This window comes from Sorex fumeus, unplaced genomic scaffold (genome assembly GCF_029834395.1).
Source record: "Sorex fumeus unplaced genomic scaffold, SorFum_2.1 ptg000024l, whole genome shotgun sequence".
Taxonomy (NCBI): Eukaryota; Metazoa; Chordata; class Mammalia; order Eulipotyphla; family Soricidae; genus Sorex; species Sorex fumeus.
In genome coordinates, this window is record NW_026606081.1 from 49,056,162 (window position 1) to 49,079,796 (window position 23,635).

The following is a 23,635-nucleotide window of genomic DNA, read 5'->3' on the forward strand; positions in this document are numbered from 1 at the left end:
GCAGGAATAATGTCTAGTAAGCGTCCCACATCATTTGTTTTGTAGCACTCTGTAAAGGTGGGACGCCTCCAGGTCCTTTTCAGAGTTAACCCTTCATTCCAGGGCCTGGGAGACAGCACAGGGATTAGGGCGCATGGCCAGCTTGCAGATGACCCCAGCACCTCGGGGTCCCCCGAGTATCGCCAGGCGATGCCCCAGGGACCCCTGAGCAGCACTCGGTGGCCTTCTTGAAGTGGAACAGCGTTGTCTCTGCAGACCCTTGCATTGAACAACCGACCTGACTGGCGGAGAATCACTCGTGGGGCCCCCAGACCTCGTGAATACTACTTGGGAGCCCCAACAAAAAAATTAAAATAACAAACCAATCAACAGCTCTGTGCGAACCTTACCTTAGCTCTGTGGTCGGGTCCTTGCTTTGCATGTCTGAATCCCTGGATCCGACCGGGTGTTGGTTTTGCTCAGCAAGGGCTCCCGGCTTTTCTTACCAAGTAGACCTGAGCTCATTCCAGTCTCAGCACTGGGCTCCACCGAGAGCTGGGGCAGCCTGACATTGGTGTGTGGTGCTGGCATTCTGGCGGGAACGGCGTGGACCCATACCATATGTTCTGCCTCTTTCCTAGGCCTGCCGTCACACAGCGACCTTGCCGCCAGCCTGGTTCTCTTGGGAGAGTCTCGACCACCCCAGTTTGGGACATGAGGAATTTCTCCTAAGTCACACCTGTGCTTTCCTTCGGAATCGACTCTGAGACGGCTCTGCTAAAGTGAGCGCATCCTTGGATCTGTGACAGCCGAGTCTCAGATCACAAACACAACCCGGCCTCCTGGATTCGGCCCCACCATCCTTTGCTTTTTCCCTTTAAACAGTACGTTTTGTAGGCACAGTGGAGGAGAGAGATGGCATGGTTCCATAAATAACTAGCATATTATTAAAAAAAAAATCCCAGGAAATGAGGTGTTAGCAATCAGAGAGAGATGAGTGCTTACAGCTGTACTTTATTGTTTATGTAAGTCAATATTTTTTCTTATTGAAATAAGTGAAATAGGTCATTCCTTTAGACCTGTTTTGATTTGATCATCTGACATTTGGGCCGCCCCTTCCCAGTGCACGCGTTCATGTGCATATTGGAAGTAAGACTTGTCTTCAGCTTGCCCACAACCTTTCTTATAGGAAAGATTCTGTAAAGATTGAATCCCAGTAGCTGTTGCTTTACATTAAATCTAATTTGGAGATGACCTTTTATTTTATTTATTTATTTATTTAGAGCAAATTATTTTATAAAATGTACTTGAAATGAGTATATACTTTTAGGCCTCTAAAGCCTGCATTTATTAAAGAGCTCTTAACATTTTGCTGTTTTATTTGGCATGCTGTTTGTGTTTTTTTTCCCCCCCCAATGAATCGCCATGAGATAGAGTTACAGACTTACAAACTTTCATGATTACAGCCTTTCCCTTTCTTGCTTTTCTCTTTGGGCCACCCCTGGTGATGTTCAGGGATTGCCCCTGGCTCTGTGCTCAGGAATGACTCCTTGAGCTCAGGGAGTCTCTGGGATGTGGGGCGGGGGAGGGGGACCGGGGGAGTGGAGGGGTGGGTAACCCCATGTGGGCATGCACCCGCCCCTCTGTGCTTCCTCCCCAGCCCCCCTGCACTTTCCCTTTGGATCTCCCCTTGTGCCTCTGGACCGTCTGGTTTAGGGTCTGGTGTCGGAGAAGAATCTGGACGTTACGACACGCTGCTGACAGCCCTCGCCTCTGTGTTTTGTGTTTCAGAGCCCCTGCATCCCCCCACCATGAGCCCCACGCAGTGGGACTTCCCTGTGGAGCTGTGCTGCCGGCCCATGGCCTTTGTGACGCTGACGGGCCTGGATGTGGTTTACAATGCCGTCCACCGGGCCGTGTGGGACGCCTTCTGTGCCAACCGCAGGGCCGATCGGGTCCCGATCTCCTTCAAGGTGTTGCCGGGGGACCACGAATATCCCAAATGTAGACCCAAGGTAATGACAGTTGCACTCCCCGAGGGTCCCCTGTGTGTGTCCGTGCGCGTGCTTGGCTCCTGGGGCCTGGGGGGGCGGTGTCTCTGTGTGTGCACCTGCACACGTGTGTGTGTGTGTGTGTGTGTGTGTGTTTGTGTGCCTGTGCCTGTGTGTGTGTGTTCGCGTGCGTGTGTGTGTGTGTGTGTGTGAGCTCATGCACGTGCACTTTGTTCCCATTTGCTCCCAGAAGGCCGAGGGCCCTCTGAGCTTGTGTGCGTGTGTGTATGTATGTATGTTCTGTGCTCTGGGTGTCTGTGTGCATGTGTGTGTATGCAGTTTGTTCCCGTGGTCCGTGCTTGGAGCCCTCACAGCCCAAACACACACAGACCCCATGCTGTCTATATATTTGTCTGTGTGTGTGTGTGTTTGTATATTTATGTGTCTGTGTCTTTGTGTCTGTGTGTCTGTGTCTGTGTGTGCTTTGTTCCCCTGGTCTGTGCTGGGAGCCCTCTAAGGTGGTGTGTGTGTGTGTGTGTGTGTGTGTGTGTGTGTGTGTTCTCTGTTCCTGTGGTCTTGCTGGGTGCCCCTGACTTTGTGTGTGTGTGTCTGTATGTCTGTATCTGTATGCTGTGTTCCTGGGGTCCATGCTGGGTACCCTCCGAGGTTGTGTGTGTATGTGTTTTGTGTGTGTGTGCGTGTGCGTGTGCATGCTCTGTTGCTCTGTTCCTGTGGTCTGTGCTGGGGGCACCCATGCTGAGCAGGCAGTAGACGGTTGTACTGACCGCATGGTGTCTGCTCTGACCATCCACTCTCCTGAAGATCTGTCACAAACTCAGTCTTCCAAGCTTGGTCTGGAAGTCCAGGAATGGGGCTCGTCAGTCACAGTGTCTGGGACAGGCCACCCTCTGGACTCTCCGTCCCCCAAGGAGTCTGGTGTGCCAGACAGGGACATGCTGCCTGGTGGCCACCCGAGCTCTCCACATGTCCCGTCAGACGTGTCTCGGCAGTGCCCCAGGTCCAGCCTCCCTCCTGATGCAGCACCTGGCTCTCCGTTCCCTTGTTTATGGCTCTTGCCCAAGATCTAAGTTTATTTATTTATTTTTTTGGAGGGGGGCTGGGGGCTCAGGTGCCCAGGATTGAGTCAGGGCCCTCTGTGGGTGCCCAGCCCCAGCCATCTCTGGCCTCAGGCCCAGGGTCTGGTGTCAACTCACCCTCCCTCCCTCCCTCCTTCCCTTCCTTTCTTTCCTTTCTTTTTTTTTTCTTTTTGTTTGTTTGCGGTACTCAGTGCTTACTCCTGGCTCTTCACTCAGGAATCCCTCCCGGTAGTGCTCAGGGGACCATATGGGATACTGGGGGCTAAACCCGGTTGGCCGCTATACTCTGGCTCCTGCCCCTTAACCCTCCGTTCTCGTCCTGTGTTCCTTGAAGTGAACACTGGACCACCGAGAGCTGGAGAACCTGCGTCGGTGTGGGCGCTTTGGGGGGGCTTTGAGACTTTGTCTGCTGTCCTCAGAGGGCCTGACACATTGCCTGCGTCCGTCCTTTCCCACCCTGGGTCTCTGGTGCTGACCCCCCAGCCACCACTGCTCTGGTTGAGATTGGAGCTTGGGGTAGGGGGCAGTACAGTGGTAGGGGGCTGGGCCCTGCTTTGCACATCCAGTTCAGTCCCCGTCACTCCGTCTGCTCCCCTGAGCACTTCCAGGAGTGATTCCTGAGCACAGAGCCAGGAGGAAGTCCTGAGCACCTCTGGGTGAGGCCCTAGACCACCACTGCCACCACGCAAAGGAGAGGAATTGACCTTCCTCCTTCCCCCATCCTCAGTCAGGGCCGGTGCCGTTGGGCATTGAAGCTACATTGAGTTTTTGGTGTGTCGCATTGAAGCAGCTTTTGTAAGAGCAGGAGCGGGTGGGTGGGAAGTAGAAGCAGAACCTTCTGGAAAAGGGACGTTTCCAGGCCTGGGCACCCTTAGCAAATATGCTGGCTGGGGGTGGGCAGTGGGGGTTTCTGGAAACAAAGCGCGTCCCCCTCCAGCATGGCTCATTCCACGTCCTTGCCTGCCAACCTTGCATCCTCCCCCAAATGGATTCCTGGGGGTGCCCAGTGCAGACAGCCAGTGCCAGTTCCGGGCCGAGTGACTGCCCCCTCTTCCCCCTGCCCGCAGAGAACGTCCTACGAGTGGTACATCCCCAAGGGCATCTTGAAGACCGGGTGGCTGAACAAGCACCTGAACCTGGTGCCGGCGCTGGTGGTTGTGTTCTACGAGCTGGACTGGGACGAGCCACAGTGGAAGGAGAAGCAGTCGGAGTGCGCCACGCGGGTGGAGATCGTCAGGTACCTGCGGCATCCCTGGGGGCAGTGCCCACCCCCTGGGAGGCGGGGATGCTCAGGTGTGCCAGGGAGCCCAGAAGCCGACGGGGTCGGAGTCCCCGTTGCCCTCTTTGGCACTGAGAATCACTCTTTTGGGAGAAGAGCAGTTTTGCTCACTGGTCCCAAAGAGGCACTCGCTTTGTCATCACCCTTTTCGTCTCAGAATAACGGTTTTGGATGACGCCTCTGTAATGGACTTGGGGGCGGAGAGACGGCTCCGAGGGCTGGAGTTGGGGCTGGAGCGATAGTACAGCAGAGAGGGTGTTTGCCTTGCATGCAGCCGACCTGGATTCAATCTCCTGCATCCCATACGGTCCCCCAAGCACAGCCAGAAGTAATTCCTGAGTGCAGAGCCAGGAGTAACTCCTGAGTGTCATGGAGTGTGACCCAAAAAGAAAAAAACAAAACAACCGGCAGGGGGAGGGAGTTCATGTGTCACATGCGGGGGCCCTGGGTTTGATCCTAGTACCACACGACTCCCCAAGAACTGGGTGCTGCGCCTCTTACCTGGAAAAGTTGGATAATGATTTTGTTGAGGCCACTCCTAGCAGCTGGGAGCTGTTCCCAATTCTGGGCTTGGGGACCCATGTAGTGCCAGGGATTGAGCCCCCGCCCCCCTTTGAACTAGCTCTGAGTCCCCGTGTCTCTGAGTCTGTTCTCAGCTTCTGTCTTGGCTGAGTTATAGAACCCAGAACCCCTCCTGCACCATGCTGCCAAGTCACACTCCCCCCAACCAGCCTCCCCTGCCCCAGCCGCTTCCTTCACTGTGTGGCTCCCACCCCACCAGGCTCATGGGGACACACCCTGGGGGGGGGGTGCGGCACTGGTGCTTGTTTTACCTGGAAAGTTTGCTGAGGTCGCCGTGGTTTCCTGGGCTCCGGGCTCCTGGCCATTGTGGCCAGTGCGGCCAGTGCATCCTTAGCCCAGGTGCCCACATGCACTTGCTATGGGCTGAGGTCACACAGTCTCTCTTGACATTCATTGGGGATTGCTCCATGCTTGTGACCTCCACTGGGGGTGGACTCTGGGACTCCTGCTGGCCAGTCAGGTGCTTTTGGCCACAGAGCCATCCTAGGCCCCTGAGCTGGGGCCGTTCAAGCCAATCTGTTGGAAGGATTAGGAGCTGGATGTGAATTTGCTCTTCTGCCTTTTAAATCACATGTTCTTTGGATGCAGGAGACTTCCTCTCCTCTCCCTTTTCTTTACTTGCTGTCGGAGTAAAGTCCTGAGTTTTCTTTTGTAAGACGGTCATTTCCTTCATTTTTACTATGACTTTTCCATTTCAGGCAAAGCTTGCAAGGCAGGAACACCAAAGTCGCAGTGGTTCTGATTCAGAAGAAAACCCCTTTGCCCCCAGGTATTAAATGATTAATTCACAATCATTTCCTTTTTTTTTTTTAACCTCCACTTCTTCTTACTCGGTGAATATTTTTCAGTGTTAGAAATTATTTTATGCATTCAGCTGAAGGAAAGATGGTGCATTAACTTAAAGTAATAACAATACATGAGTAAATGCTAATCGTGAAACAGTGAAAAATATGAATGAGATCTTCGTAGACCTCCTCCTCCCCTCCTGCTCTGTTCGCTTCCCTTTGTAGACATGTACAGGTATTCACCGGATTATTTAAAGAGAATATTAATTCTCTAAAATCTGTTGGAGGGCAGATTCAGAAAGCTCAAATATTTCTCATTTCATCTAAGCTCGCTATCTCAGGGGCTTGCCTTCCCTCCCTCCCTGTTTTCGGAGCCCCAGCTCTGTCTGGATTGTTTCCATGTGGAAGGTTCAGGAATGAGGATGCCCCTCTGTAGAGAAAAGTCTGCTGTCCCTGTGGGCCCGTGATTGCTTTCTCTCAGCTCAGGAGCAGAGACCCCAGTGTTCCCTGAGGGGCGAGTGCCTGGAAGGCCTGTGGCTTGGGGTTGGGGCCAGGTCAGGGGCTGGGGCAGCAGGCTTCTGACGTCCCTGACCGCTGGCTGCCTCCTGTCCATCCCAGGAGAAGACGTGGTTGCTTCCGAGAGGGCCGCGGCCCTGTGCAACGCCTGTGAACTCTCGGGTCAGTCCCTGTTCGTCCTGCCCCACACGGACCACCTGGTGGGCTACATCATCAGGTAAGCGGGGCCATCTGTGTCTCAGAAACACGCTTGTTCCGGGAGGGAAGAAGTCCAGATGGCGCCTCAGCCGCAGGGAAGGTTCCCTCTCACAGCCTGTGTGCCTGCTCCAGTTCCTGGAGGCCAGTGCCTTCCTGGGGTTCCTTTGCGGTATGTGTACACACACACACACACACATACACACACACGCGCGCGCGTGTGCGCGCGCACGCACGCACATGCACATGCGCACACACATGCACACATGCACATACATGCACATGTACTTGCACACATGCACACAAGCATACCCACGCACGTGCACGGACACATGTGCATGCGAATACCAACTACACACATATCACATATACATACACATACACATACACATACATACACATGCACACAAATGCACGTGCACACACATACACGCGTACACAGACACACACATGTGAAAACAAAGCCACACACGCTGCACCCTGACCTGAGTCACCTCCTTGTTACCTGCCCATATGACCTCTGGGGTGCTGCTGCTGCCCACTCACCTGGATGGTGTTTCTGATCGAGGACCCAGTCGTCTTTACCCCCCAGACTACTCGCCCTGGGTGGTAATAGAGGTGGGGGGAATCGCAGCGATGATCTCATTTTTTACACATTCTCGGCAGTTCCTTCTGTCAGCTGTTTGTTGGGTAATAGGTAAGTTCGAGCGACTTGGGGAGAACTGAGTTTTTCTCTTTTTTTTTAAATGTAGAAAGCTGTTTTTCTTTTTCTTTTTCTTTTTTTTTATTCTTTTGGGGGCCACAGCCGGCTGTGCTCAGGGCTGACTCCTGGCTGTGCACTCAGGGATCCCTCCTGGTGAGCTGAAGTCTCACAAGGACCTTCTGGGGTGCCGGGATCGACCCCGGGTCGGCTGAGTGCCAGGCAGATGCCCTGCCCCCTGAGCCATCCATCAGTCCTGCTCCTTGTTCCTTTTTCTTAATCTGATTCACGAAGTAATCTTGAAACACCCTCAGGATTGTGCCTGTAGTTATCACGGTTGGATTCTCGGGAACAGTTTTACTGAAAGAATTTTAGTGCTTGAATGTGTGTGTGGTTTTTTAAAATAGATTAGAAAATGCCTTTTATGAACACGCTCAGACTTACTACTACACTGAGATCCGAAGGGTGAAGTCTCATAAGGAGTTTTTGAATAAAACAACTCACCAGGTACGTGATGTTTTTTCCTAAAATGGGAAGTCAAGAGTATCCTGGAGTAGATGATTTAGCATTGGCGGGTTTTGAGATTGTTAAATGGCTTTATTGTTTTTAAATGGCTTTTGCACTTTGTAAAGCTTTTTAAAGGCTTATTTGCATACTGGAAACTTTGAAAGATATTTAAACTTCTGAACTATAAACTCATTCTTGAACTTCAGTTTTGAGTGTTTTTTTCATGCTTTTCTGTCAACTCTTACTAAACATGCTTTTCATATTTCAAGACATGGTGTGTAATGGTGCTTTTTTCTCTTTTCTTTTTTCAGCTTCTGTTTGTTAGACATCAGTTCAAAATAGCTTTCTTCAGTGAGCTGAAACAAGATACACAAAATGCTTTAAAGTAAGTGTCTAAAAGTGAATGAAAATTCCCTTTTTGTAACGATAACATTAGTGGCAGTTTTGAGATCCTAACCAAACTTCTCAGTAACCTTAAAACGCTTGTTTTAAGGAGGACTATAATACATACTTTCTCTTGTCTTGAGAGGAATAGAATATAATAATTAGTCATTTTAAAACAAGATTATTTTAAATTGTTTTCCCAGTGTTGTGAGTGGAACCCAGGGCCTACATGTGCAGACTTCTCCCACTGGGTCATATCCCTGGCCACTATTTTATGATTTTTAAAATAAAATTCTACTTTATTACTGGAATTAAATTTTATAGTGTTAAAGAATTCTGGTTTAATATATTTGAATTTCATGATCTAAATCATTATGTATAGTATTAAGATTTCCCCCTATCTTATTAGCTACTTCTTATTTGTATATTTAATAAAATCTTGTGATTTCCAGTTTATGGGGGGGGGGGGAAGGAAAGCGTGTTTTTGGACAGCCCCTGGCAGGAACTTGGCCATTCCTGGTTCAGGGCTCAGGAATTCAGGAGTGACCCCTAGTGTTGCTCAGGAACCATATGCGGTTCCTGGGGTTTGAACCAGGGCTGGTTGCACGCATGGCAAGTGCCTTCCCTCCTGTCCCCTCTCTCTGACTCTGAGTCCCAAAGTTTAGTATATATTAAACATGAGCTAAGTCAGACTGTGGAATTTTCAAGGCATAGTATTCTGGTTATCCAGTCGGGATTTGGATTTTGTTTATTTTGCTTTATGTTGCCTGTCAGGAACATCATTTCTCGTTCAGGGACCCTGTTAGAACTTTGAAGACCAGTTGCAGACATTCTAGCAGCGGTTAAGCATTTTGTTGCTTTGCTTTCACTGAAACAGAAGCTAAACACCACAAAATACGATCTCTAACTTGAACTCATTTTTAAAAAACAGAGGAATAAGGAACAGCTGTCAAACCCTAAAATTAAGGAGGAGGGGGCTGGAGCAATAGCACAGCGGGTAGGGCGTCTGCCTTGCACGCGGCCGACCCACGTTCGATTCCCAGCATCCCATATGGTCCCTTGAGCACCACCGGTAGTGATTCCTGAGTGCAGAGTCAGGAGTAACCTCTGTGCATCACCGGGTGTGACCCAAAAAGCAAAGTAAATAAATAAAATTAAATTAAGGAGGAGAGGCTAAGTGGTATAGAAGAGATAGAGAAAAATAGGAACAAAATAAAAATCATTCAGAATAAATTACAGAAACCTTGTATTTTATATACCTATATACACATGTACATATGTATACACGTATAAGTTTAGATTCTAGACATCATATTATTTTTGCTACTTTTCAACAACTTCATACAATTATTGCTGCACTGATATGGTTCCTTTTTATTTTTCTGACTTTCTATTTTTGCTTCGGGGACTTACCTGCTACAGTGCTCAGGGACTACTCCTGGCTCAGTGCTCAAGGGTCTGTGTGTTTCCAGGAATAGAACTGAGGCATTATACATGTCAAACATATGCTCCAGCCCTTTGAACTGTCTCTCTGGCCCTGTAGTTCATGTTTTTACTCATGGTATGAATGAAAATGTTTCAGTTTATCTTCAATTCAGACATTGTTCTGGAAAGAACAGTTGTTAGCTGGAGCCGTTAGGGATGAGACTTTCATTTGGAACAAGCCTGTGTTCTCATTACCTCCAACTCATCAGCATAGGGGTCCCCGAGTGGCTCTTCCCTCCCACTCTCCCCCAGGGCCTCTTCCTTGGCCCGGAGACAACACTGTCCTTGGGAGTAGGTGGGTCCAAGTCATTTCCCTGAGTACACCTTCTTTGCAAATTCAATTTCTATTTGTCTGAGAAGGTGGTTAATGTTTCTTTGAAAAGAAAAACCCAGCACTTGTTTCATTTATTTTTATTTATCTTGGGGGGGGGCACCCCTACTGGTGCTCAGGGTTTACTCCCAGCTCTGTGCTCAGGATCACTGCTGGCAGGGCTCAGGGGATTTTAGGTTGTGCTGGGTGGTGAACTTGGGTTGATAACATACAAGGTAAGCTTTCCTACTGCTGTGTCTCTCTGACTCCTATTTTTTTTTTCTTTCTTTCTTTCTTTCTTTCTTTCTTTCTTTCTTTCTTTCTGTGCTGTATATCAAACCCAGGGCCTCAGACTTGCAGATCACTGAGCTTCCTCCAGGCCTTTATATATATATATTATATATATATATATATATATTTTTTTTTTTTTTTTTTTGCTTTTTGTTTTTTGAGGGGAGGGTCACACATAGCAGTGCACAGGGTTACTCTTGGCTCTGCACTCAGGAATTACTCCTAGTGGTGCATATGGGTTGCTGGGGATTGAACCTGGGTCGGCCTTGTGCAAGGCAAATGCCCTACCCAAGTTTGTGACAGATGTTCACGACAGAGAATTATGCTGACAGTGATTCCGTGCTGCAGGGAGAGGTATTGATTTCTCCCATACACATTATTGACCAGTTGATGATTTGTCTAGAAATCAGAGATTAATGTGTCTGTAGCCGAGCTTTGGAGACAGTGTTACCTGTTATTTCTAATAATGTTCATAGCAGTCCTCCTCATTGATTCGTCTCCTGATTAACACCCTTCCTGTGTGTGTGTCAGGAATTACCGGACTGCCTATAATCTTGTCCACGAACTGAGAGCCCATGAAACGAACATTCTGGAAATTAAGACTATGGCGGGATTTATAAACTACAAGGTAACAATTCTCCTTTTGAATAAATGAGAAATTGTCTCTAAGATCAGAATGAATGCCTCTTTAAACTTGGAAAATCAAAATTTCCTATTCTGAGAAGGATTTGATCATCTTCTTGTCCCCCATTCTGTCCTTTTTTTCTCAAGCAATGCCATGGTTCTTAGTCCGGAATATAATACTTTGTTTCTTGATGTGAGTCCTTGGAGCTCCCAATTAGAGCAGTTTTACATGGTCGTACTCATTTTACAGTGTCACACGACTTGTGTTAGGAGCAGAGGGAAATGAGAAAAAAACTGTTTGTATTGTTGAATTTGAACTCTTCATGCCAGCTTTGGCTTTCTGCGCAGCTCGAGAGTTGAGTCTGCTCACTTAGGGAAATGTCTATCCTGTTATTTCAGCATTTTCCTGATTGTTTATGGTAGAGCTAATGTCCTGCCCTGAGCCAGTACAAGTGAAGGCTGCTGGCTTGCTTTTGTTCTTTGCATACACATCTTTTCAAGATCACTGGTGTTGGAATGGTGATACTGGGAGATTGACCCTTGAATTCATGGCTTGTGTGAGAACATTTGGTGCGGCTCTTGTTGAGAACATTTTTGTGATTCCCTTATAGATTTAACGTAGCAATTGCATTTCAGGAAACATTGAGAATGTGTGCATGGGTTTGCAAGTCACATATAGAAGGCTGTTTCCTGCATCTTGTCAAAGGAAATGATCAGACACAACCCAGCAGTAAAGGGCTGGCTAGTACAACGCTCTGTGGTGGTATGACTGTTAAGAAAGAGGTAGATATATGTTTATCAGCATATCAAGATACTCCGTTAGGTGAGAAAAGTGAGGAGTGAGGGACCAGAGCCATAGTACAGAGGAAGATGCTTGTCTTCCGTGTGGCAGACTGGGCATGATCCCTGGCATCCCATCTGGTCCCTCAGACTGTGCGAGGAGGAGTCCCTTAGCACAGAGGCAGGAGTAAGCCTCGAGCACTCGGGAGTGTGGCTCACTGAACAGAAGAGAAATGAAGCCACATGTGCGAGACCTTCTCTTCTCTCTCGGTGTTGTCACATGCCTGCGTATGCCCAGAGTAAGTTAGGCAATGTGCTGTGAGCCTTTGGAAAGAGAAATGGGAGGTTGGAAGTCAGGGATTGATTGAGGGATTTCTCAGGTGTTCCTTTGAGTTTAAGACATGAAACTAAAGAAGAAAATAAACAAAGCCAGTAATCAACGTGCATGCATATAGGTTACTATTTTGACAGAGTACGCCAACATGGCTGACCCGAGTTCGATTCCTCCGCCCCTCTTGGAGAGCCCGGCAAGCTACCGAGAGTATTCGATATGCCAGACACAGTAACAACAAAGTCTCCAATGGAGACGTTACTGGGCCCGCTCGAGCAAATCGATGATCAACGGGAGGGCCTTAACCTTAACCTTAACCTTTGACAGAGTACCCCAGGGTGTCCCGGGGGCTCTCTGATTCTCGTCTGCTAACACCTGCCATGCTCTGATCGTAAAGCGTGTGCTTTCTGCCAGCTCCCAGACTGACAGTCTGTCTGTCCTTTCTTGGGTTTCCACTGGATATGGTTTATTTTTCAGCCCATCTGTGTGTTCCGTAAGCTACTGTTTTTCCCCTCCTGTGTAGTTGTTTGTTTGTTTGTTTTGGCCTTTTGGGGCCATACCCAGTGGTGCTCAGGGGCTGCTCCTGGCTCTGTGCTCAGGATACCCTATGGAATGCTGGGGAGCAAGCCCACTGTCACTCCGGCCTTTCTCTTGTAGAGTTTTTTGTTTGTTTCTTTTTCTTTTGGGCCACACCTGGCTTACTCCTGGCTCTGCACTCAGGAATCCCTCCTGGAGGTGTTCAGGGACCATATGGGATGCTAGGGATCGAATTTGGGTCAGCTGCAGGCAAATCAAACACCCTCCCCACCATGCTATTGCTCTGGTCCCATCTCCTGGATAGTTTTTTAAAGAACTTCTTAAGGGTAGAATTGACCCAGACAAATAATGAGTTTTTCACTTGTGAGAGGGACCTAAGTTTTGGCAGTCCTGTGTCTGTGCTGTTGGGGAGGCTTCCATGTACCGCAGAGAACTCTGGGGAAGGGTCCCCTGGGCCTTTAATGCCAGGCTCACAGTGCGCTTTTAACAGGATCTGCTCTCGACTTTGGTCTTCTTTACTTTGGAGGGCGGTGCGCGACTTCGATTTTCCTCCTGATTTTGGGGTTGACCGGCTGTCTTGCAGATCTGTAGGCTGTGTTTCCAGCACAACACCCCACTGGATGCCATCGCCCAGTTCCGGAAACACATCGATTTGTGCAAGAAGAAAGTGGGCAGCGCGGAGCTGGCCTTCGAGCACGCAGCGTGGATGTCCAAACAGTAAGTTTCCCTGCCGGGTGCGCCTGGCCCCTGGCGTGAGTCTAGCGCAGACCTTGGAGGATGTCAGTTGGTTTCCTGGGCAGTGTTCCTCAGCGCCATGGCCCTTCAGGGTCCCCCACAGGGCCTCAGGTGAAAAGCTTATGAATGGGGATGGGGAAAGCACCACAGGGTAAGAATAGGGGCTCACCTGGTGGCACTTCCAGGACGTGTCGCAGGAAGGAAGCAGCGTTGGGAAGAAGTTAGAAGTTCTGCTCTATGAAATGAGTCAGAACGAAGGGGATAGACATAGAAGGATTGCATTCATCTGGGGAACATAAAGAAACAAAATAGGAGACTAACACCCAAGAGTGGCCGAGATTAGTACCAGGAGTTTTGGTCCATGACTTGGAGGCCAGCCACACATGCTAGGGGAAAAGGGAGCTCAGATAGAGAAGGGAGCACCAAATAAAGGGTGTTGGGAGGATCCTCCCAGGATGGGAGAAGCTGAAAGTAGACTATAGACCAAACATGATTGTCACCCATTGCCTCTTTTGGAAACCACAACACCCAAAGGGAGAGAGAGAACAAAAGGGAATGCCCTGCCACAGAGGCAGGGTGGGATGGAGGAGATGGGGGGTGGGAGGGATTCTGGGACCTGTGGAGGTGGAAAATGGGCACTGGTGGAGGGATGGGTGTTTGATTCGTGTATAATTGAAACCCAAGCACAAAAATATGTAAATCTGCAACTGTACCTCATGGTGTTTCACTAATAAAAATTAAAAAGAAAAAAAAATTCTGCTCTAGAGCAAAGGCCTCCAGACTTCCGTGGCCTTTGCAAGACCACCCTGAAGCAATCCCCTCCAAATATGACGCCCCGGTCACCTCAGAGGCTTGTCCTGTTCCCTCTCGTCAGCCCCCACCCAGAGGGCTGCTGTTGAGCGTTTGGGGAAACACCAACACGTTTCCAGGCTCAGTCGATCTTCGCTCCTGCAGTGGCCCATGAGGACCAGTTAGCTTGGGAGTTTCCGTCCCGGCTCTAGGCTCAGGTGGTCGGCAGTCGCCAGGACATAACCCTGCCCCGTGGCGTTCACTGCTTGAGGTGTCACGCTTCAAAATGGCCCCAGTGAAACGGGGCCCAGAAATGATGTTTGAGTGCCAGGGACCCTCACACAGGCACTTTGGTGGCCCGCTCATCAAGGCCTAGGGAAGTGTGGAGAAGGAGGAGGTTATCTGTCTTCACCCCCAAATCACCCTGTGGTTTCTGGGCCCACCTTTGAGTGCATCATCAAGGTGCCAGCTCCCGGTTGAGCGACTATGGGAAGGGAGATTTTTCTTTTCATTTTTTTTTAACGTCTTGACTTTATTTTTCTCTCTTTTTCTTTTCTCCTCCCAAGATTCCAGGCCTTTGGAGATTTGTTTGATGAAGCTATTAAGTTAGGGCTGACGGCTATTCAAACTCAGAACCCTGGTTTCTATTACCAGCAGGCCGCGTACTATGCCCAGGAGCGGAAGCAGCTCGCCAAAGCCCTCTGCAGCCACGAGGTGAGTGACCATGGCCTCTCGCCCCTGGCCTGGGAAGAGAATCGGTTTGTCTGGCCTGCGTCTCCAGGAGTTCAGGGGTTATTGTCACCTGTGAGCGGCACAGAATTCATGAGAGACCTAGTTGGTGACCGGCAGCCAGTGTGCGGCTGCAGACAAGCCGAGACTTTGTGACAGGCTCAGGGCGACTACCAGAGGGGGACACGGAGGGAGCTGGGGGAAGGGGCTGCTGATGAGCCCTGGAGAGGGTCCTTTGCTTTCTCTAGGGGGCTCCAGCCTCAGGCATGGCACAGAGCTGGCACAGCGCTGCCTCAGCCTGCGCGGATTATGGTTAGATACCAGTTTCCTCCTCCACACCTTTGACATCTACCTAATTACACACAGACACATACAGACACACAGAAACACAGATACACAGACACACACACACCCTTAACATGCAATTATGTTGGTTTCTCTTCTCTTAAAATCATGGTGGTGTTCTCTGAAGATAGGTAACTGCACAAAACTGCCTCAGCCTGACCTGATTATATTTAGGTACCAGTTTCCTTCTCAACACCCTTAACATCTACACACACACACACACACACACCCTTAACATGTCTCTTGAAACCACGGTGGTCTTCTCTGAAGATAGGCAACGTCCCCAGTAACACAGCCGTAAGGCCTAGCCCAGGGATCCGGAGTGAGAGCATGGCGGGGAGGGCGTTTGGTACCCCTTGTGGTACCCCGAGCCCACCAGGAGTGATCCCTGATTACCGACCCAGGAGTAAGCCCAGAGCAGCACGTAGGTGTGTCCCCCAAACAAAAATCCAACAAAAACAGTTCAAAATTGCAGTTTGCAGATTAACACTTTAAATGCATAGATTCCCCGCATAAGTGGTGGTATGGCCATTTATTGCTATGTTGTTGGTGTGTGATTTATCACTTGATTGTATTTTTTATAGTTTTAAATTTTGTTCTATTGTGATTTGGACACAGTAGAGTTGGGAGTATCAGGCAGGCATACCCGATGTTGTTCAGGGCCAATATCTGCTCTGCTCAGAAGATGTCTGATGGTACTCAGAGGACCCTGTGTGGGGCTGGAGGGTCCATCCAGGGTTGACTGTTTGCAGACCAAGTGCCTTGACTTCTGGACTCTCTTTCCAGCCCCAGTGGACACATTTTTTTTTTTTATTTTGCGATGCACAGGGTTTACTCCTGGCTCTGCACTCAGGAGTCACTCCTGGCGGTGCTCAGGGGACCATATGGGATGCTGGGAATCGAACCCTGGTCGGCCGCGTGCAAGGCTAACGCCCTACCCTCTGTGCTATTGCTCCAGCCCCAGGGGGGAACTCAATATTTTAAAGATGATTAAAACTAGATTTTATAAGTATGTGAGGAAATGGCTCGTAATAAATGACTTTATATGCAAAATGCCATTTCTGATAAATAATCATGTGAGAAGCCTTTAAAGTTTGCTTGTCTCTGAAGCAGAATTTCACTCTGAGGAAATGTAAGGCCTTTAGGTACCAGTTTCCTTCTTGACACCTTGCGGTAATAGCAAAGTTTATTTATGAAGAACTTCTTATAGATTTATTAATTTGGGGCACAATAGAAATAGCGAGAAGAACAACTAAAGGGAGTTTGTTACAATGGGGTGTAGTTAGCAGCCATGAGAAAAACAACGTTTTAGGAGAGTATTTAATGGTTTGGTGAAAAGCACAAAATATATCTAAATGAAAAATTAGTTTAGTTGATAATAAGAAAATGTTGGCATGCAGCATCTGAAAGGACAATGTTATACATTTGTGAACAGTGATGGAGTTAGAGGCAGCTTCTGTTTCCATCCTTTGGGGTGCTTTCTGCATTACTCAACAGATACCTGTGTTGAAAATGTATCTTCAGAGGGGAGCAATTGTTAAAAAAAAGAAAAGTAAAGAAATGCAAATTTTAAATTCCTGTGCTGAGAATATCCTTCCACCAAGAACACTAGTTTCTGGGTTAGTGAAAAGAAGAAAAAATGAAACAACGTTATAAAACAATTTTATAACATTGTTTCATTTACACAAAAAGTACTTACAATTTGGGATATATGTGTTAACATATTTTGTAACCTTTATCTGCCGGTTTGTTTAAAAAAAAAAATGGGTTCCTCGGAAATAATGTACCAGAATCAGATGGATTTTCATGAGACTTTCGAAATATTAAATTAAATGTTTTGAGTTTAGTTTTTCTGGAAATTTAACAAGTTAAAATATTCATCGACTAGGAGTGTTGCTCAGAGGCAGAACATTTGTTTGGCATGTATGAGGATTTGGGTTTGATTCCCAGCAGAGCACAGGGACAGACAGACAGACACACACGCACACACGCACACTTGCTTGGGAGATATTTAATATTTTAATGAGTCGGTGTTTGTATTCACGAGGACTTTTAATTCTATTAAAGAGGGCACCTTGGTTTGTGATGGATCGTGAAAACTTATTCAGGTTGTGTTTACTTCACAGGCCTCTGTGACGTACCCCAGTCCTGACCCCTTAGAGATGCAAACGGAAGTTCTTGACTTTTACGGACAGAGAGCCTGGCGACAAGGAATACTAAGTACTTCGTCTTCTTCCTCCCTCTTCCCCCAGCCTCGAAAGGAAAAGATAGCGGTCATCAGTTTTTTCACCGTGTGCTCCTGAAACACGTCTATCTTAGGGTTTCCATATCTCTTCCGTCTCGAGTGCTTTCTTTTTCCCTCCCTTCATCTGCAGTAAGACCTGAATAGCAGCCACATGTATCCGTCTTTAAGGACACACAGCTCGGAAGCCGGTTTGGTCTGCTTAAATATTTCAGTTCCCCTTAACTTTCCCAGTTCCTGGCGACATTTTCAAGCAGCATTAACGTGTCTTGCCTGAAAGTGAATATTTTTTTCCCCCATGTCATTCGTGATACGAGTTTGCTGTGTGCCTTTGGATGCTCAGTGTGGGGAAGCCTGGCCACGGGGAGGGGGGATATCCACTTAACCAAAAGAATTTAGAGCTCCATGCCGTTCTCTTCCGAGCACGGGTCACAGAGAAGGGCCCCCCCAAGAGAGCTGTCGCCTAGCGCCTCGAAAACGCGAGAGTGTTTGAGAATATTCAAGTTAAGGACTCAAGGAGGGCCCATGTCCAGTGCTCCTGTGATGAGCTGGTGTCCCCTGGCCGCTCTCACATGGGGTGCGTCTTGTCTTACTCAGGTTTCGATCTTTCTGACCCCGAGAAAGAGAAGGCGGGAATTCTTGCCATTCAACTCAAGGAGAGGAGCGTCGTTCACTCCGTGAGTGTTTCTGCAGCGTCCCCCGAGGTCGGTTTGTTCCGGGATGCCATCCATATTCCAGGAGACAGGCTTGTTTTGTTTGTTTGTTTGTTTGTTTTTCCCCCATGACTGCAGCTTTTCCCTCCATCTCTGTCCCCGCAGGAAATGATTATAACTCTCCTGAGCAATGCTGTCGCACAGTTCAAGAAGTACAAGTGTCCCAGGATGAAAAGTCACCTGAGTAGGTATCCGCCACGCGGCCCGATTGCTCGCGGCCTGGAGCCCTCTCCCACCCGTACTTGGACCCCTCTTTTCCTTTGTAGTGGTTCAGATGGGAGAGGAATATTATCACGCGAAGGACTACAGCAAAGCGCTGAAGTGAGTCCTCTCTGCTCTTGATTCTTCTTTTTAAATTTTCGTTTGCTTTTTGGGTCACACCCAGCGAGGCACAGGAGTTACTCCTTGCTCTGCACTCAGGAATTACGCCTGGTAGTGCTCCGGGGACCATATGGGATGCCGGGGATTGAACCTGGGTCGGGCGCGTGCGTGGCAAACGCCTTCCCGCTGTACTATTATCGCTCTAGCCCTGCTCTTGATTCTTGTGCTGTTTTGACGGCCACAAAGGGAGAAGAGGAAATTTCCTCATGGCCACATTTCATTCGGCTGCCACTCAGCTCCGTTTCTGTCTCGTTTCGGTCGGATAATGTCACCTGCTCGTTGGGTGGTTTCCAGAGTCGCACGTGGGAGGGGCGGGCTGAGCCTTCGATGACTCCGTCCTGTGCTTCCGCAGACTTCTGGACTATGTGATGTGTGACTATCGCAGTGAGGGGTGGTGGACCCTGCTCACGTCTATCCTGACCACCGCCCTCAAGTGTGCCTACCTCATGGCCCAACTGAAGGACTACATCACCTACTCGCTCGAGCTCCTCGGAAGGGGTGAGTCCCGGGGGCAGGGACAGCTATGATGCCCAGCCAGCCTCGGCCGGTGGAGAACAGTCTCCCCGCCCGTCACTGGGCACACGGTGACTTTTCTTCACCTAGAGTTTCAGCACAAGTTCGTACGTGGCAGCACTAACTTTGAGAGTTGGGCTTTTGTGTGAATTCTCTAGAACTGCACTGAGCCTGCCTTGACGTGTGTGTGTGTGTGTGTGTGTGTGTGTGTGTGTGTGTGTGTGTATCCATGGTACGTGGTGCTAGGAATCAAGTGTTCTTCAATAAAACACATTCATCGGGGACCCCTGGCGGCCTTTCCTATCCCAAACGCTTTCTCTTCTTTGCATCAGCTTCAACTCTGAAAGATGACCAAAAATCTCGCATTGAGAAGAACCTCATAAACGTTTTGATGGTAGGTGTTGGGGTGGGGGGACTGTTAGTGGGTGTGGGTTTGGGGGTGCCCTTCCTCACCCTGAATTGGTCTGAACTCACCTGGGGACCGTTGGATTCTCTGCTGCAGAATGAAAGTCCCGAGCCTGAGCCCGACTGCGACCCCCTGGCCGTGAAGGCTGCTCAGAAGCTGTGGGCAGACAGGGTGTCCCTGGCCGGCAGCAACATCTTCACCATTGGCGTCCAGGACTTCGTGCCCTTTGGTGAGTAGCCAGCCCCGCCTGCTGTAGGCTTCCAGAGAATTCCACCTTGTTCCCACACAACAGAGCCCTGCCAGATCACAGAGACTCCAGTTAGAGTGTTTTCGAAAGTACCATCGTGTTACAGACTTACGAAGATCAAGCTTTGACTATTCATAAAAATGTGATTAACTAGTTTGGTTTTGGGGGCCACACCTGGTTGATGCTCAGGGCTGACCCCTGGCTCTGCGCTCAGTGATCTCTTCTGGCTGTCCTCGGGGGCACTCTGAGGGGTGCTGGGTTCAAACCCAGGTCGGCCATGTGCAGGGCGAGTGCCCTACTCGCTGTACTATCTCTCCAGCCCCAAAGATCCAGCTTTTAAAAAGCGTCTGTCTTCAGATTCCTTCCATGTGCAGTTTTGTTATTTGAAATTTGAAATGCATTCCAAGAGACAATGATTGAAAAGATTTGTCGTTCAGTAATTTTTGGCATCCTGACCATTGAGCACTTCCACTTCAGGAGCTCTGTTACCTCCTGTAAGCTGCTAGAACAAATTCCATAAAAAGCTTTGTGCCGAGGCGGGGTTTTTTTTTTTTTTTTTGCTTTTTGGGTGACACCCGGCAATGCACAGGGCTTACTCCTGGCTCTGCACTCAGGAGTCACTCCTGGCAGTGCTCAGGGGACCATATGGGATGCTGGGAATCAAACCCGAGTTGGCCGCGTGCAAGGCAAACGCCCTACCTGCTGTGCTATCTCTCCAGCCCCATATATATATATATATATATATATATATATATATATATATATATATTTAATGTGATGAATTTTATTTTGTTTGTATCTTGCATTAGATGCTGTCAAGTGAGAGACACAAAGCCCAAGCCAAACAGAAAAATTTATTTTGGTACATTGGAGGAACGTTTGACTGGAGAACAAAAAATTTTAAGAAAATAGCCTGTCTTTTTACAGATATCTTAAGAATTGCCAGAGTGGGCCAGAGAGAAATAGTACAAGTGCTTAAGGCCCTTGTCCTGCATACAGTTGACCTTGGTTCTATCCCTGTTACCCCATATTGTCCTGAGCACTGTGAGGATGATCCCTGACTACACAGCTAGGAGAGGCAGGTATTTTGGAATAAATTAAAACCAGCAAAACGGCCCCTTTTCCTTCTTTACAGTCCTGTGTGAGGGGCCGGCGTGATAGTCCAGTGGGAAGGCGCTTGCTGCTCACGGGGGTTTGATCCCGGCCCTCCATATGGTCCTCTGAGCAGCTCCAGGACTGGTCCCTGAGCACAGAGCCAGGAGTCAGCACAGCTGTGTGTGCCCTCTCCCTCCCCCAAATCAAAATAGAAACGAAAACAAAATTTTATGTGAGTTACATTTCGGGAGCACGCCTACATTTTAAAAGTGCAGGACAGGTTTGGGAGCCAGATTTTAAATTTTGCCGACGAGAAGCAAGCTAAGATCCATCTGTCGAGTAGCTTCCCGGGCGGGAGGGCACTGGGCCTCATCCTCCCGGGGAGCCTCAGGCCCAAGCGTCACCATGGGCGTAACTCGGCCCTGACCTTTGACTTCTAGTGCAGTGCAAAGCCAAGTTCCACGCCCCGAGTTTCCACGTGGACGTTCCTGTGCAGTTCGACGTGTATCTGAAGGCCGATTGCCCCCACCCCGTCAGGTTCTCCAAGCTCTGCGTCAGCTTCAACAACCAGGTAATGGCACCGTGATGGGGAAGCACCGAAGTAACCACCACCAGGTACGCACGCCTGAGCGTAACTGCTGTTCTGTTGGGTCAGGATTTGGGGCCCTGACGGTTTTCGCCGTCGTGAATGGACCGAGGTGAAATATGGTGAAAGAAACACATTTTTCTGGACTTCCTGTTACTTCTGGAGTTACTGTTAGCTTCCAGAATATTCTAGACATTTCGGAGGCACTCATGTTTGGATAAGTCGTCCCTCCCTTCCCCCCTCAGAATTAGGATCATTTTATCTTTTCTACTATAGCACCGTCCTCCTGTTGTTCATCAATTTGCTCCAGCGGGCACCAGTAACGTCTCCATTGCGAGACTTGTTACTGTTTTTGGCATATCGAATACGCCATGGAGAACTTGCCAGGCTCTGCTGTGCAGGCGGGATACTCTCAGTAGCTTGCTGGGCTCTCCAAGAGAGACGGAGGAATCGAACCCGGGTCGGCCACATACAAGGCAAAAGCCCTACCCGCTGTGCTATTGTTCCAGCCCCAGGTGCATATGTTTTTTTCGTTAGGTTATTTACAGTATTACTTATTTTTTTCACTGTTATTTTTATTTTTAAACACATTTTTTAAGTCATTTTATTTTTTTATTTAAAATTTTGTTTACTGAATCACTGAGAATAGACCCTTACAAAGCTGTTCGCAATTAGGTTTCAGTCCTGCAGTGTTCCATTTTTTGAAGTGTGACAGTCATGCTTCCAAGCATTTTCTTTCTCTTCCATTCCGACTCTTGCAGGCATAAGCTCGCTTGGTAGAGAATCATCCTCAGGTCACTCTTGTTTTTGATGTGGCGGGGAGTGGGGTAGGGCGGGAACTGGGGGGCGGCTTAGGCCTCACCTGGCGGTGCACAGGCTGCCTGGGATATTTCCATGTGACCCTGGGCGTATATGTATGGAGTAGGTCTGCAGATCAGGTGCTTACCGGTCATCATGCTTCATTTCACCACCTGAGAGGTGACCCTGTGGGCTGAGTACAGCCTCTTCACGCAGAAAGCCTAAGTTTCATCCCTGGCACCCCCTGGTCCCCTGGGCACTCCATGTGTGTCCCTCTTTTAAAAAACTAAAACTTTGTTTTGAAACTTGTTTGTTTTTTTGTTTGTTTTGGCTTTTTGGGTCACACCTAGCGATGCTTAGGGCTTCCTCCTGGCTCTGCACTCAGGAATCACTCCTGGCGATGTTTGGGGAACCCTATGGGATGCCGGAGATTTGAACCCAGATTGGCTGCATGCAAGGCAAATGTCCTCCCTGCTGTCCTATTGCTCCAGCCCTGAAACAAAATTTTTAAAAAATTTTATGGTTTGGGGCTGGAGCAATAGCACAGCGGGTAGGGCGTTTGCCTTGCATGGGGCTGACCTGGGTTCGATTCCCAGTGAGGGCAGAGCCAGGAGTAACCCCGTGCATTGCTGGGTGTGACCCAAAAAGCAAAAAAAAAAAAAATTTATGGTTGAAGGGGTCAGAAATAGTATAGTGGGTAAGGAGTTTGATCCTTACTGTACAACATTATTAAGGCTGTGACAGTAATAATAACATGAACACCTACCATGAGTAACGGCGTTGATAAGTTCGATGTGGCTTAGACCTGAGCTCTACCCCGTAGGGCCCCCTCAGCACTGCCAGCAGAGACCCCTGAGTACAGAGCCGGGAGGAACCCCTAAGCACTGCAGGATGTGGCCCACGCGGAAAGCAGACAAACTCCATGGTTGAGAGAGCTAGGACCAAGAGCAGACATGGAGCCCCTCACCAGCAGGCATTATTGAATTGGTCTTAGCATCGCAGTGGACCTGACAAAAATCAAGCATGTTTGAGCCCCACTGGAATGCCAGCATTTAGGGGGTGGGCTGGGGGCTGCTGGTTCCCAGTGGCTCACGTGGTAAGGAAGACCAGCTTCAGTAGCAGAGGCTAGATATCCAGCTAGCCTTAGGCCCACAGCGGGGGTGGGGGGGAGGTGTGCATGACAGAGATTAGATTAATCCTGCACTAGATGAAGAGGAGAGGGGAGATGTTTGTTTGGCAGCTAGACAGCGCTGGGTGGGCAAGTGGAGACACAGCCCGCCTAAGCTGGGAACCTGGGGTGGTAGGGCCCGGTCCTGCAGGACCCTGGAGGAGCGCAGTGGAGAGAAGGGAGGAAGGAGATGGAAATTGGGCACCCGCACTGGTCCTTGCATGGGTGCGTTAGCTGTGCTACGTACGGCTTGTGGGAGAGCGGTAGAGCTCCCTGTTGCCGTAGTTCTTGACTTGGAAGAATCTGATGATGCTGATTGAGGTTAATTTCCTAAGCCGGAAGAGGGTGACCGGAAGAGGAGTATGGATTTTTTTTTTGCTCCTGGGGGTATGGTGGGGAGAGGTGGTCTCCCCAGCAGTGCGCGGGAGGCCCTTCCCAGTGATATTTCAGCACAGGGACTGACCTGTGAGCCCAGGTGAACACTGGGTCTTGGCGGTGGCGGCCAAGTCAGGAGG

General features: G+C 49.1%; 1 protein-coding gene across 1 annotated transcript in view; it reads left to right on the forward strand.

Annotated features, from left to right (window-relative positions):
* The first annotated feature begins 625 nt into the window (after positions 1-625).
* The window catches only part of TRAPPC11 (trafficking protein particle complex subunit 11), a 36,606-nt gene continuing 13,596 nt past the window's right edge, over positions 626-23,635 (forward strand). The window contains exons 1-18 of the mRNA XM_056114370.1: positions 626-761; positions 1,771-1,994; positions 4,135-4,304; positions 5,627-5,697; positions 6,332-6,446; positions 7,532-7,631; positions 7,943-8,016; positions 10,633-10,729; positions 12,957-13,090; positions 14,464-14,611; positions 17,098-17,191; positions 17,811-17,890; positions 18,032-18,110; positions 18,193-18,247; positions 18,660-18,805; positions 19,153-19,214; positions 19,323-19,455; positions 21,009-21,139. Coding sequence (XP_055970345.1) covers positions 1,791-1,994; positions 4,135-4,304; positions 5,627-5,697; positions 6,332-6,446; positions 7,532-7,631; positions 7,943-8,016; positions 10,633-10,729; positions 12,957-13,090; positions 14,464-14,611; positions 17,098-17,191; positions 17,811-17,890; positions 18,032-18,110; positions 18,193-18,247; positions 18,660-18,805; positions 19,153-19,214; positions 19,323-19,455; positions 21,009-21,139 — 1,893 coding nt within the window. The 5' untranslated portion in view covers positions 626-761; positions 1,771-1,790. The remainder of the gene's footprint in view (positions 762-1,770; positions 1,995-4,134; positions 4,305-5,626; positions 5,698-6,331; positions 6,447-7,531; positions 7,632-7,942; positions 8,017-10,632; positions 10,730-12,956; positions 13,091-14,463; positions 14,612-17,097; positions 17,192-17,810; positions 17,891-18,031; positions 18,111-18,192; positions 18,248-18,659; positions 18,806-19,152; positions 19,215-19,322; positions 19,456-21,008; positions 21,140-23,635) is intronic.